At 40.0% G+C, this 16,372-nt stretch overlaps 1 protein-coding gene across 1 annotated transcript; it reads left to right on the top strand.

Moving 5' to 3' along the window:
• The first annotated feature begins 3,121 nt into the window (after positions 1-3,121).
• LOC139716697 (neutral cholesterol ester hydrolase 1-like) lies at positions 3,122-6,431 on the top strand. The gene is made up of 4 exons (XM_071628227.1): positions 3,122-3,262; positions 4,110-4,347; positions 4,823-4,886; positions 5,567-6,431. Exons 1-4 carry the CDS (start codon positions 3,122-3,124, stop codon positions 6,429-6,431), a joined length of 1,308 nt encoding a protein of 435 aa, XP_071484328.1.
• The last annotated feature ends 9,941 nt before the right edge of the window (positions 6,432-16,372 follow it).

Below are 16,372 nucleotides of genomic sequence, written 5' to 3' on the forward strand. Positions count from 1 at the left end.
CAGCTATTGATGGCAAGCATGTGGCCATCAGAAAGCCTCCTCTGTCCGGCTCGCTATGCTGCAACTACGAGGGCTTTTTAGTATAATCCTGTTGGCTATGGTGGACAGTGACTACACATTTATCTGGTGCGATGTTGGTGGTAGGTATAATACAATAAGGGAAAGGGGGTAGGTCGAGTCAATTTAGGGGTACGTCAGATTTGTTATCACCTCACCTCCATTGTTACTGTTTCGATATTTTTTTTTTTGCTAAAATGACAGCAATTGGGGCAATTCATTTCAGTTTTTGCTTGATACCCTTTTTCTTCTTCAAAAACGTGCTTTAAGAATAATTGATAATATTGGATATTTATTTCACACAAAATGATCTTTTGTGTAGAAGCAAAAATCTGAAACTGATTGATTTTATTATTATTATTATTATCATTATCATTATTATTTTATTTGGCAGAAAACATGCAATACATAATCAATTACAAAGCTCAAAACAATCAATCAATACAATAACACGAAAAATACCGTAATACTGAATGCACCTGACAGGGCTGCCAGGCGTTGGGCAAGTTAACTAAATAACTGTAGTCGGCGGACCGCCCTAACCTATATCCCTTCCAGATGCATCCAGCGTTACAGATTTATGTGCCACTGATTATCATAAAATATTCATAACTGTACTTTTTAAAATCTCTTGCAAAAAAATACAAACTATGTAAAAATTTGTTTCATTATAATGTTGGTATTTTTATGTATAAATTTTCAATTGATGAGCTTCCTGACATTTTTGCACTTATGTTCATAAGAAATAACTCTTTTCATATCTACCCAACTCGTCATCGTGATGACTATCACCTTCCACGTACTCGCACAATTTTTGCGAAAAAACCCATTAATGTTTACAGTGCCAAAAATACTGGAATCTTCCGGCTGATTTTACTGTTTATCTTTGACGTCCTTTAAATGTAAATGTTGCGTAGATGATTTCTCTGGCCGCACTGAAATCTGGACTGACCTGGTCGCTTTTATACTCCCCGAGGAGCGCACACACACGTACGAGAACGCCTGATCTATATTCTTTTGTCTTCGTTTCCAATCGCACGCCATATCAAACCATTGCTCATTGTTCGTTCGTGTTATCGGGTCATATCAACCCTTCGCTCGCCTTCGGCCGCCATTTACTCAAAGAAGTGAACCGAAAAATCGCTATCCTTCGCATCTCATATTTATCCTTCGCTTACCGTTCGTTAATCATATTTGACTTTAGTTTATAATCGGATGATTTGAAGGCAATTTTATTTGAAATCGTTGAATTCGCGCGCATTTCGTGCGTTTTTCCCATTCGTCCCCCTTCGTCCCCCTACATTCGCTAAGGTGTGAGGGGGATTTTAAGCAGGTCTGGCTTAAGGAAAGTATTTATTTTGTGGAAACCTGAAGGCAAGCGTAGTGCTACATGTAGACATAGAAATTAAAATGTGTCGTGTACGTTAATTTGGATTTTCCATACAAACCGTTGCAATTTATTGCATCATTTCACAGCTTGGGACAGGATCACAATCCGAGTGCGTCGACCCCAAGGGTAAAGCTTGGAAGAGTCTGTAAGTCTGGTATAATGTCTTTACATGTATATTACGGCCTCTAAACATTATTTTTCTTGTTGACATTGCAACAGAAAATTGATTGCAACATTGCTACAGTGTAACCATATGATGGATGATAATGACATTACAGAGGTGCCATTTCATGATGTGTAGTGAATACATGCATGGATACAAAATGTGTATGTATAATGATGTAGGACAAGACAGTGTACTATTGTTCAGAAGAAGCAAACCTTTTTGTGTTTTAATGAAGGATTACATACATGTATGTTCAATTTATATTGTGATCCAAGAAATGCATGTTTGATGTACTCATACAGTGTTGTTGTACATTATACAGTTAGCTGACTGGATAGGATCTAGTGGTACCTAGAAACCCGAGGCCAGCATAGTCCTATTTACCTTTGGGAACAGTGATTTAAAAAATGTTCAAGACATCACATTCAGTATTACATTTTGATGCGTATGTGTAGGTCTGTTGTATCAAAAATCACTCTACCATATAATATTTTTGCAATAAAGTCTAAAATATAAGGAGATATCAGATTTTTCTCATGAAACCATAACTGTAGACAATTTAGTCTGGCAACATTTTTATTATAACTACTGTTCACATTTTGTGTATTTAACAATACTTAATATTGATTTTTACAGTGGTCGTTTCTATCCCAAACTCACATATTGGAACTATTTTAAAGCACTAATGCTGGGTTTTTGCTTCATCTGCAAATAGTAAATTATGCCTTTTATGCAGGGAATAGAAGGAAATCTTCTGGTAAAGGAAAAGATAAAACAAGATAGGATAGAAGGCCTGATCGACAGACTTAGGGACGGCATATCATCCAAGGTTTATTCCTCACTGCCACACACGTGCCTATGTATATCATATTGGAATGAGCAAGGTACACACAATGAACCTGATATCGTACGATGTGGTCCAAACTTTGTTGAAACCCCGCTATATCAGGAAGCAAATGCTGACAACGTTCGTTTGACATGTTTGATTTATGAATTTGAGATTGATTATGTCTCATAGTCATTGAACTTTGGCGCTACCGAAGATGATAACTATTGCGTTTTATTCAAAGTACACAAAGTCACATTCACCTTGTATTTTCCCCTCTGCATGAATAAAATACGTCATGGTTAATCATTGGTTCTTTAAAACGCCTTTAATCAAAGTTGAACTCAACTCGACTCTCAGACGCTATCAGCTATAAAACGTGCTCTGAAGATCAAAAAGTTTGCGTAGATTCCTATCGTAGAGTAATGATCGGAAGATCGAAAGAGTTCACGTGAGAGGAAGCTATATAGAGAAAGACGCGATGGAAAGAGTTCACCTCACTTGAGAAAGAGCTGGAGTAAGATAAATTTTGAGGTGGGTTAACCAGTCTGGTATTATTGTGCCATTGTCCGATGTACCTTCTACATTAATGTAGGCTTACACTTCCATTCCATCTGTCCCCACCTGTTTTAAAAACACAACCTTCTACCACTGCATGTTTATAAGCGTTAGATATCCAATCATGAGAAGTGTGACAACCATTCCGGCGTTGATTGGAGTTCTCTTTCTTGGGTACGTCTTCTACACACCTATCCCGGAAGATCTCGCGGACCCAATGCACTTCCGGTTCATCGTTGCAGGGCTCGAGTCGGCAGCTGTGCTGGTGAGTTTAGATGACTGCGCCAGGTGTTTGCCACTCTACAACTGTTTTGTTGTGGTTGTTGTTGTTGTTGTTATTGTTGTTGTTGTTGCTGCTGCTGTAAAAGCCTAACAGAGCATTAAAAAGTCATAAGCACGTAATACCAATCAAGCTCTCAACAGGAAATTGGGAGAAATGATTAAACAAATGTTCGACTTACAGTATCTGATGCATAAATATGTGTAGGCCAGTTGTATTACAAAACATCCTACCATGAACAATTTTTGCAATAAAGCTTAAAATATAAGGAGAAATCATTATTTTAACCCCTACACCATAACTGTAGACGGTTTAGTCTAGAAACAATCTTATTATAACTATTGTTCATATTTTGTATTTTTAACAACACTTAATAAACACTGATTATAATGATTAACATCTTTACAGTGATTGTTTTTATTCCTAACTCACATTTTAGAACTATTTTGAAACACTAAAGATGAGTTTTTGTTTCATCTGCAAAATGATGGTAAATAATGCCTTTGATATGGGATATTCAACTAATACAGTGCAGATGATTGTTCATATATAGTCTATCACAGTTGAAAGCTTACAGCTTTTTGCACATAATATTCTTACACCCTGATGTCAGTTTTGTAAGATTATATGTATATATTATACACGTAATGATTTGAATTTACGTAAAGTATGAGTGGATATAGATATTGCAACATTTCATCCGTCGTATTCTAGGGTTGTATTATGCAGTCTATGCCAGCTCTAAAGGTTCAAAACGCAATCACTTTTGTGATGACTCAATGTTTAATCATAGAGTGATGAAGCTCTTGGTGACGATTTCATTTGCAAACAGTGCAACGTCTGGAGCCTATTTCAACCCCTTGAGAACTTCTACGTCCAGTTTCATCGCTTCGCGATGGAGCTGCCTATGCCAGCCCCGGACCTTCCCGTGCCTGGTTCGAATGTTTCCGCTCGGTATACTGACTTTGCTGGTGTTCAGGTGCTCTTGTATGAACCATTGAGGAGCAGCGACGAAATTCTCCCTGGCTTCGTTTACTTTCACGGGGGTGGATACGCCCTAGGAAGTGCAAGTATGTGTGGCTTTAAACTGTAGGTCTTTGAGAACAAAACAGACTTTCGCCTGTTTTGATCATTAGAAATGCAGATAATACTGCTAAATAAAAACATTGAAGAGTGTACTGAAAGTACAAAACACTCACAATTTACAGAAAATGAAAATTTTACTGATATCCACGAAGACCAGACTTACGTCGGAATATTGTAGAACCTGGCATATCTTTCATCAACATTACATACACACCCCGAAATTCTCAAAAGCCCACGTGTTTAATGTTTGACTTCGGGCTCGGAAGCGATATTCTCCGATTAAATGCCGTGCCCCAGCAGGAATGGTTGATTTGTACAAAATATTCTTCTTCTCCTTAAAGTGAAGTGACTTCGTTAGGCCAAATAAATAGATAAGGTCATGGATTTACATAATCCAAAAGTAAACGCATTGATTATTCGATTTTCATGAACTGTGTTCTACTCTTTTCACTCATTTAGGGGGTCAGGGTCCTTTTACTCGACTGTTAGCTGAAGAACTACGCGTTGTGTTGGTTTCTGTGGAGTAAGTATGGATTTCCTGGCATGCTTTTTCTCTCAGAACTACTAAAAGAAGATTCAAGATATTTTTAAAATCTTTTTAATGCCTAATTTGTAAAAGGCGATATGAGATTTTGCTGTATTTTGTGGGTAACACAAAGCTTGTTGACTTTTGTTTGCAGTGCTTATCAGAAATACTAAACATGCATTTAAAGGTATCAAACTAACATGAATACTAAGGACAATGAAGGATTTTTCTCTTCAATACATCTGAAAAAAAAAGAGACTCGCGATATATCTATTCCAATGAACTTGATGCATCGAACATCTAATTGCATGTAGTAGGATGTTGACGGCGGGGACATGCCACGAGACCGACACCCACGAGTCATACAGCCCACGAGTTCGACATTGAAAACAGGTCCATGAGTCATACAGCCCATGAGTTCGGCACTAGGCAAATAGAGCACATGAGTCCGACACTAGGTAAAGCAACCCACGAGTTCGACAGATACAACACGGGGCTCAATGTGTCAGTCTTGTGGGCCTTGTTTGCTTAGTGTCGAACTCATGGACTGTATGACTCGTGAATTGTATTACTCATGTCGGTCTCGTGACGTGCACCCTTGACAGCTATAGCATCAGTAAATCATTGCTATCATATAAATCATTGCCATCAATACTTTTATGAATTATATTTCTCAGCTACCGCCTAGCACCAGAGCATGTCTTCCCAGCTGCATTTGACGATGCCCTGGCTGCCACTAAGTATTTCCTGAAGCACGCTGCCGATTACGGAGTCGACACTTCTCGTGTAGCTGTTGGTGGCGATAGCGCTGGTGGTCATTTGGCGGCAGGGGTCGCTCAGCATGTCTTTGACGATCCTACCGTACCCAACTTCAAACTCCAGGTCCTTTTCTATCCATGGATACAATTCCTGGACTGTAATACGCCGTCATTACAATTCTACGAGCACACTTTTGGCAAGCGTGGGATGTCGAAGCCCAGACTGGCCGAGTTCATCTCGGGGTACTACCTCGGGAACCTAGACCCTGAATTCTTGCACCACCTTGAGACGAATCGACACACGAGCGCAGCTTTCAAGAGGTCGAGCAACTACAAGAAATTCTTGAACCACAGCATCATCTTCACCAAATTGGAGGAGGCATCATTACAGTTAGGACTAGGGTCTTCAACATCCTCATCCCTCCCATCACTTTCTTCGCAGGCATTCCGTGAATATTACAAGCCTCAACAGCATTTCGCCCAGGGCAATGACACGATGTGGGAGGATATCCAAGAGGCTTTTCTCGACCCGAGAAATTTACCCCTATTTCGTGATGACTTCAGGGGGCTTCCCAAGGCTTTCATTGCCACGGGCGAAAGGGACCACATCCGCGATGACGGGATCTTCTACGCCCACGCCCTGGAGCAGGGCGGTGTCGAGGTGACCTGGAAGCACTATCCAGGAGCGTGGCACGGTATCGCAGCATTGGCTTCAATGGCCGATGTTCCGACCGGTGCCAAAATGCTAGGGGATGGACTGAGATTCGTCAAAGAAAATATTTAAGATAATGTGAAATGTTTGTTAAATTGTACACTACGTTCTCGGCTGTCATTAGTACAATGTATTATCATTTCATATTTGACATCAACCTGTGATCATAAGTATAATATGTGTGGGGAGCTTTCGTTTTCAGCTCAAATTTACACCACTTGTGGTGACTATAGTATAATGTGTTTGATCTTTTTAGTGGTACTGAAATCAACAGGACTATGAAGAATAATGAATGTTCTTTGGCTGTATAAAGATTCTTTAAACAATAAGTAGCACTAGTGCGACATCCCAAACTTTGACGTCCTGACACCTTGCTAAGGACAAGAAAAACACAGGTACGCCTAGTATGCTCTGCTTTACAGCATTGAACTCTTTTCATCCATCCTCAACAAACTATATTCCCGACGGATATACACCCAACGGAGGTATATATATATATATATATATATATATATATATATATATATACAATTATATATATATATATGTCTGAAAAAAAAAGGGAACTCGATTCGGTTTCTTGCTCAAGATGAGAATGGGAGAAGGTAGGCCTATCAATTATTCAAAACATGCTATTAAAGGAGCCATGTATACAAGAAGGCAAAAGGCGACTAGTATCCCGAACAAGGACCCCCTGCAAACAAAAACCAGTCGTCTTGACAGGTCGCTCCCAAAACAGTGGATGAGGGAGAAGTTAATGAGTGCGAAAACGGTGTTAGGTGACTGACTTTTCCAATTTTTTTTTTGTGTGTCCTCATAAACAAAGACACCCGAGAAAACAATTCACAGTGGCATGTCTTTTTATATACAGATGTATAGATTGCGATTATACATTATCCTCCAGAGCCTTGGCTTCACGCTGAAACTTTGAATACTGAGTTGAATAAATTACCTCACTGGGTAAGAGCTAACAAATTGTTCTTCAAGAAACTGAACGTATGCTTTTTAGTAATTCTTTGGAAAAATTACCCCGGAACATTTTCCTGGATAATACAAACTATTGAATCATTTCCTTCCTTTTGTGTTTGATTCTATTTTTATTAAAAATAAAACTGTGCATTCATATCCTACCGGACAATCTAACGAATTTCATTTGCCTTTGTCTAGGGTGATTTTTACAAAAATCTATATTCTCCTTTGCCGTACCCAAATTCTGGAATTCCCTTGATAGCAGCACTGAAGAAGCTCCAAGTCTTAATATTTCTACCTTTAAATTAAAGATTTTTAGATTAATTCCTACATCACTGGGCACTCGTATTTTTTTTTTCTTTTTTTTTTCTTTTTTTTTTGGGGGGGGGGGGGAGGAGGTTCAGCTCAAACCTCGCTTAGACGCCACTAAAAAGAGATAGATAAAAACAATGAACAAACTGCGGTATCACCACTCGAAGGTCTTATCTCTTTGCGCGTGATTGTATTGTTGTTGTTGTTGTTGTTGTTTTTACTAATCTACGCCGAATCAAATAATAATAGTCTGAACAAAAAAAGAAGAAAAAGAAAACGAAAACGAAACCTCATACCTTGTGAGCATTTACGTTTAGTTTATTCCTCTCATCTCGTAAATATAGTAAATCCCCTTTCCCTACTGTCACTCACTCACTCATTCACTCACACGCGCGCGCGCGCGCACACACACACACACATGCACACACACATTATACAAATAATGCACAGGTGAGATGGCATGTTAGTGGAGATGCATGCAGCGCACTCGAGAGTATTATATAGATGATGACTGGCGGGGGAGGGAAAATACCGAATGTTCCACCCGAAGGGTTTGAAATGCTATTTAGGGAGGTTATAAGTCCCGAGACGAAGTCGAGGGACTTATAGCCTCCCGAAATAGCATTTCAAACCCTGAGGGTGGAACGTTTGATTAATGTTCCCGACAACAAAAGTCATCATCTGTTATATTAAATGGGTCAGTCAAATACCACACTTTCGTACGCATTACAATAATCGGTCATCTGCTTTTTCACATTGTATGGAATAGGCAAATTTATCCTATCGATTGCATGAAAAATATGATCGTTCAATCGTTTGGTATCGTTTTGTCATTTGTTACGTGAAAATGTTTCCCCACGGGAGAACATTACAAAAATGTTCTGCCCATGGGCGAACATAACCAATGTGCCTCCACCACGTGACTGTGTTGAGCCAATCACTAACCGGTATTTGACTAACCCATTTAATATAATACAATGGTGTACATGTTACACAACATTGTGAATTTGTCTGTAGACACTAGGCGAACAGGGCCAACAGAAAAAAGGCCCACAAGACCGACACACTAAGTCCTGTGATGTATTGTGGGCTTTTTTCCCCTCGTGTCGAACTCGTGGATCTTGTCTGCCTATAGTGTCAGATTCATGGGCCAGAATTGTTTGCCTACTGTCGGACTGTATGACTCGTCGGCTGTACGACCCATGGACCTTTTTTTCAATTTCGATCTCGTGGGCCGTATGACACGTGGGTGTCAGTCTTGTAGGATGACCCCAACAAATACAGCAACAGAAATTTTGAAGCGTCATGACATAGAATATGTACATTTAATAATACATTACAATCATCCCAAGAAATAACCTAACACATTAAAAACAGTCACTCTAAAATAAGTCTAGATAAACGTGATAAGTATGTGTTATTCTACCTTTTGTTAGATGGAATAAAGTAACTGAATTGAACTGAATTGAATTCTGGGCAACACGATGCTTTCTGATAAGACGGTACATTGAAGACCTATGTGTATTTAAGTGGAAACTTTACCTATATACTTAAGATTATATACTGTAACCTTTAACTACAGTGAACTGAATTCTTATTACACTTTACGTCCCCGATTTCATACGTTGTAGGACGCGAAACAGAGTACACCATTATTTTTTCAAATCATTATTCTAAGAAAGTTATAAATCCAAAAACAATCATTCTAATATTACTAGAAATAAACGTAAGCGTATTGGTGTAATCATAACTGTATCGTAATCGTATCTGTGTAATCGTAAACGTGAACGTATCTGTGTAATCTTTTTCCCTTGTCAACATGAGCTCAGCAACAACTGCAAGCCACCAATAGAGACTTCTTGAAATATGATTCAAATATGGCATATATACATGATCTAGGTGCTTTGAAATTAATTCAGATATGATTTAGTGCATCGATACAGCAGCTCAAAACGCTAATACGATAACTAAAATGCTATGTGAGAACAGAATTATGTTCTCTGATAAAACGCCACATCCACTACTGACAAATTCTGTGTAAACTGGAAACTATAGCCTACATACTTGAGATCACACTTCAATCTTAAACTATGGTAAACTAAATTCTGGTTACACCAATATTATGCATTATAAAATATAACTAAACAAAGTACATTATCATTTTTCAAAATCATAATCTTTCGAAGAGTAATAAATCTAAACACGATCCTTTTAAAATGATTCTAAATAAACGTTAGCAATCTGTGTTAACATGGTAAACTTCTACCAATGTCGACACGAGCTTAGCTTCAGCTGTATACACTATACATATTAAGGTTTTTTTTTATATGATGTGAACATATATGACAGATTCATGTGATACCTTATATGTGCTTTTAAATCATTTAGAAATATGAGATTTGGTTCATCGATACAGTAACTCCATGGTGACAACGATGTGATGTGAAAAGGGTATTATGTACTTTGATATAACGCTCCATCGACGGCCTCTCTTTAAAAGGAGACTATACATACTTAAGATTATTCTTCAAACTAGATTCTGATTACGCTTTACATTCTCGATTTTCATACATTACAGGATATCACGAAAGAAAATACATATCTTTAATCGTTATTATAATGACAGAATATGATAAATCCAAAAGCATTCACCGTCACTCTTATAATAAACTTAAATAAATGCAAGTACATTGTAGTATATGCCTAATTTCTACCCATATTGATATAACACTGTATAAGTTGAGCAAAAGCTGCATGCTTCATAGAAACTTCTTGAAATATGATGCGAACATGGCAGTTACATGATAGTTTATATAGGCGCCTTGAAATTCATTCTGAAATATGAAATTTAGTGCATCGTCACAGCCACTGAATGATAATAAAAATGTGATGTGGAAATGTAATTAGGTTCTCTGATAACACGCTTCACCGACAGATTCTGTGTAAAGTAAAAACTTAAACCTACTTAAGATTCTACTTTCATCTTAAATTACGGTGTTAAATTCTGATAACACTATATTCCCGATTATACATGATAAGGCATAATGAAACAAAGCGCATAATGATTTTTGCTCACATCTCAAGATTAAGAGAAGACATTGTACCGATGCAACTTTGTATATCACAAAAACTAATTAAAACGACTAAAACGACTCATGTTTAACATCACATTACGGTAGACGGGAAACTCTTGCAAACTACATTAAAATAATTTGATGAAACGAGTTATACCTTTTAGACAAAATGGCATTAAGAAAGCGGTCTCATATTCTCTGATTATCATGCCATCATTACTGTATCTCGATCGAGTAATACTAGCACAAACATAACGACTAGATCTAGATGTGCAGACAAGCCTTCTTGCGTCGAGAGAGTGAAAACTAGTGGCGCATACTGAGTCGAAACGAGAAAACGTAAAAAAAAAAAAAAAAAAAAGACCGCTTAGGGAAACAAGCCTTATTGGAAATTTTCGGAAAACTATTCATCATAAGCATTAAACGACTCGTACACATGGGGAACATCTTGCAAGGTTTCTCCTTCGTATACCGGAGAAATGTAGGCCGTTGACTTTTCGATCCTGCTCTCGTAATTATTTTCGCCTCCCGTCGTCAAAGCAGCATCATCCTTGCGTTCCTTCTCGGAAGCTGTGGAAGCCATGCCTGTGGTGCCAACAGCATCATCTTCATCTTGTGGATCGCAGCAGTCCAAGCACTGGCTGCGGCACTTCAACGTGACGACGAAAATCGACAACAGACAGCTTAGGAGTAGATGGAAGACGTGAACGATCACACTTGTCCTGTTGATGATGGTCAGATAGCCCGTTGTCACGGACGCGAGGAGGAGGAGAAGAAGCACGATACAGACGTTTCGGTGCCAGGAGCAGGATTCTGCTTTGGAGGTGTCGCGGTTCCTCTCCTCCACCCGTGCGCAGAGCAGGCGAGATATAGCGACGATGAATACCATGTCGAAGAGGGCAATGATCACCATCGGGATGAGAAAGCCTCCAATCAGTGGCCATTGCTGGGAGAAGCAGCTGGCGAAAGGACGAGTAAAGTCAAAGTTTTGATGAGCAAGTAAGAAAAAAAATATAGGCAACTTAAAGAGACAATCAAAAAAAAAAATGTCCCGCACTCTTAATGATAATTGAATAACTATAAATAAATGAATATACTATACGTATATATGACAGCGTATAAAAAAGGCAATCCAACTTTAGAGGGCTACTATTTCATAATTGTGAGTAATGGAGGGTGCCTGTAATGTTGATTGTGAGGAAAGAAGAACTCGTCCTCCTTCCATTGATACCTAATTACGTGTATGTTTGCAAATGACATGCATGACTGAGCACGTGAACTTTAAAGTCAACGATAACAAATTGCATTTTTCCAAGTTTGAGTGCCACATGAAGGAACAATGAATGTCTCATTCAATGAATGAGATCTGTCAATGAAAGTGGGCAAATTAATAGGCCAGCCTGCATGACTGCAGGTTTGTGTTTAGTGTTTTTTTTTTTTCTAGCGTTTTATGGTTCATAATATTCAACATGGCCACTGTTGTTGATAATTTGGTCACTCCCAGAAAGGCTAACCTGTTACGGCACATTTTGGTAAATCGGCACATTTTGGTAAATTACCAAAATGTGCAAGTTACCGAAATGTGCCGTCATTATGCCACGGCACACTTTGGTAACTGCACATTTTGGTAATTTACCAAAATGTGCCGATAGTGCACCTATACCTGACGGGATCAACTGTTACCAAAATGTGCAGTTAAAAGTGGATTTTCCTGCACATTTTGGACAATCTGCACATTTTGGTAACTGAACTAAAAACCCATGGATGGGCTTGAGATTTATAATACGGTCGGTTAAGGTGATATGGTCCTGCAGTAAAGACAGGCAAGGCACTTATTTAGCTCACCCGAGCTGAAGGCTCGAGTAAGCTATTGCGATTGCTTTTCGTGCGGGTGTGCTGTGTGACCTGCGTGATAGGTGCATGGGGCTGACAACTCAGTGAAGGAATTCCTCTGAAGGAATGGCAGAAGAACCACAGAATGTCATTAATTTGGCCGCATACGGGGACTGCGAAATACATGCGTGAGAGTTGCCTGCGAGGTGCTGCAGCTAAGGGCCTCCTACTGGCGTTCTGCGTGTACCTCTGCGGGCAATTCCCACGAATCACCCGGGAAAAAGTTGTGGTCATGCTGTAAACTTAGCTGCGGGTAAATCGGACTTGCGTGCGCACCTCCGGGCAAATACAGACGAGATACGCGCTAGGTACTGTCAAGTGCGGACAAACTGCGGAGAGCTCAGGGTAGCAAATTTGCTTCCCCGCAAGTCAAACTTCTCCAGATACGGTATAACAAGGCCTTGAGCATGTTCAAAATATGTTCAGAGTGAGTTGCGGGGGTACACGCAGAACACCAGTAGGTCCTATGAGACCCTTACCGGCAGCACCGCGCAGACAACTCCAACGTAGGTACTTCCCAGTACCCGTAAGTCGCTCATAACAGAAAACGGATCGATTTCAAAGTTCTCACGCAGGTCAAACGGAATACACGCAAGTAGAAGGTAAGTAGCACGCGTCTAGCAAATAAGACACAAGTTCGAAACTCGTAAACATTCTTGTCAGCCCGCAGAAAATTTTCCTGCCTGCTGAAAAATCCCTACTCGCAACAAGCCCGCGTATAGCTTGCCCGGAAAGGCCGTGTCACATCTTTCCGGGCAAGCCTTGCGTGCGACTTGCGAAGAACAATTCTTACTACCCGGAGGTCCCCGCAGATGACCTGCGCGTAATAGTACCTAACACGTATCTCACCCGTAGTCGCCCGGAGGTGCGCACGCAAATCCTTTTTGCCCGTAACCATGTTAAGGCCTTGTCACACCTTTCCGGGCAAGCTACGCGGGCTTGTTGCGTGTGAGGATTTTCCAGCATACCGGACAATTTCTGAGGGCGGACAAGGATTTGGGCGATTTGTGCATGTGTCTTACATGCTGGATGCGTGCTACGTATGTTCTTCTTGCGGGTATTCTGTGTGACCTGCGCCCCAGGCGCGTGGGGGGGGGGGGGGGGGGGGGGGCTGACAACTCAAAAATTCATCTGAAGGGAATGGCAGAGGTCTAACAGAAATGACAGAATGTCATTATCTTGGCCGCGCTGACTGCATTCGGGGACTGCGAAGTACCAGCGTGGGAGTTGCCTGCGAGGTGCTGCTCAAAACGTTGCTGCGGGTAAATCGGACTTGCGTGCGCAGCTCCATGCAACTACGGGCGAGATAATTTTCCTGCGTGCTGGAAAAACCTTACTCGCAACAAGCCCGCGTAGCTTGCCCGGAAAGGTATGACACGGCCTTTAGGCTGCCAAACTCATTCGGTGGGGACAAAAAGCAACTGCACTTACAATTTGTTTTTGTGATGATTGTGGAGGAGCAGAAAGTTACCAAAATGTGCCGTCAATGTCCTGCACATTTTGGTAAATTTACCAAAATGTGCAGTTACCAAAATTTGCCGTAACATAAGCCATTATCCATTTTCTCTCTTCATATTCAAGACATGGTTTGTCGCTGCAAGCTATGTGCTGAACACGAACAGAGAAAAAGGGAATGTGTGGGTTGGCCTTAGTGGGAGTGACCACGTTATCGGAAATTGTTAGAAGAAACCCTTGACACAAACCTGCATTCTTACAGGCTGGCTTATTTATTTGGCCACTTTCATTGACAGATCTCATCCATTCAGTGAGATTCACTGTTCCTTCATGTGACACTCAAACTTGAAAAAAAAATGCAATTTGTCATTGTTTTCTTTAAAGTTCATGTGCTCAGTCATGCGTGACACTTGTCAACATAATTAGTAGGCATCAAAGGAAAGAGGAAGAGTTCTTCTTTCCTCACAACTAACATTGTGCTCTCCATTATGAAATGGTAGCCCTCCAGAGTTGGATTACCTTTTCTGTTCTTTTTTGATACGCACTGTATTATGCAGGCCCTAAATTAGTTTGGTCAATATGCTGGCTATACAGGACAAACTCCAAGGTATATTGTCACTATGTTTAGGAACATTATGTATCGCTGAGTCAACACTTTTCTTTGTACGTTATACAGTGCGTATAAAAAAAAATGGTAATCCAACTTTGGAGGGCTACTATTTTATAATTGTCAGCTATCGAGAGCACAATGTTGGTTGTGAGGAAAGGGGAACTCTTCTTCTTTCCGTTGATACCTAATCATGTTGACAAATGTCATGCATAAGTGAGCACGTGGACTTTAAATACAACAATGACAAATTGCACTTTTTCCAAGTTTGCGTGTCATTGTGCAGGAGCAATGCATGTCTCACTGCATGGATGAGATCTGTCACTGAAAGTGGTCAAATCATCAGGGCAGCATGCACGCCTGCAGATTCGTGTTTAGGGTTTCTTCTAACGTTCTATGGTTCATAACCTTCAACATGGCCACGTTGACGATAACTTGGTCCTTCCCATTAAGGCGAACCATTATCCATTTTACTCTCTTCATATTCAAGACATGGTTGTCACTGGGAGCTATGTGTTGAATATGAACAGAGAAAAATGGACTGTGTGGGTTAGCCTCTGTGAGAGCGACAAGTTATCGGACAAAAGGCCATGTTAAAGATTATAGACCATAAACTGTTAGGAGAAATCCTAAAGACAAACCCTAAACACAAACTGTAAACACAAACCTGCATTTGTACAGGCTGGACTATTTGGCAACTTGCATTAACAGATCTCATTCATGCAGTGAGACATACATTGTTCCTTCACAATGACACGCAAACTTGGAAAAACGCAATTTGTCACTGTTGTCTTTAAAGTTCATGTGCTCAGTCATGCATGAAAATTGTCAACATAATTAGGTATCAATGGAAAGAGGAAGAGTTCCCCTTTCCTCACAACTAGCACTGTGCTCTTCATAGCTGATAATTATGAAATGGTAGCCCTCCAAAGTTGGATTACCTTTTTTTCTCTGATACGCTCTGCACAATCTATGCACATAATGCTCTGATTGATCACCTCAACATCGCGCAGTTATGTATGTTGTAATTATTCATTAATTCATTCGGCACTTACAAGTTGACGTCAGCAAACTGTTTATTAGCAGCGCCCCCTGTCAAAACTGTAATGACAGCCGACCCACCTGAAATTTTCACACAGAAAAAGAAAATCACGTTACGGAGCCTAAAAGCGGTGATTCCCTGTGGAAAATAAAAACAAAAATGAACGGCCGTCTACTGTAATGCAAGCATTGAAAATCACATAGTTCCGATTCAATAAATCATAGAGCGTATTATTCTTATAAGCTCTGCACTGTGCGATTTATGTGTTTCTGTCATCTACACTGGTCGAGCGGGTTATCGAGCAAGTTTTCAAGCCAGTCATTATGTAGTAGGTCCAACTGAGGCTGCGTCATGCGAAATTGGAGGGCTAGTCCTTCAATACACTCCATTTACCGTAACATTAACAGTATATGCTCTTTCATGTAAAGTTCGTTCAGTAACAAGCATAATTTTCTCATGGTGCACCTTCGTAGTCAATAGCGGCAGTGGCGAATCACGTGGTTAAATCCATACAGTATCTATCCCCGGTAACTTCGTTATCCGTATGATACAAGAAGCAAAAAGATAACCGTCATCATCATCATCATCATCATCATTATCACAAACCATTCCTTTTGTTATAATTCACATTACTATTACCATGAACTATTATTCTCGAAAC

The sequence above is a fragment of the Diadema antillarum genome, unplaced genomic scaffold (genome assembly GCF_040938485.1).
Source record: "Diadema antillarum isolate AM-2024a unplaced genomic scaffold, OU_Dant_1.0 scf00000069, whole genome shotgun sequence".
NCBI classification, from domain to species: Eukaryota; Metazoa; Echinodermata; class Echinoidea; order Diadematoida; family Diadematidae; genus Diadema; species Diadema antillarum.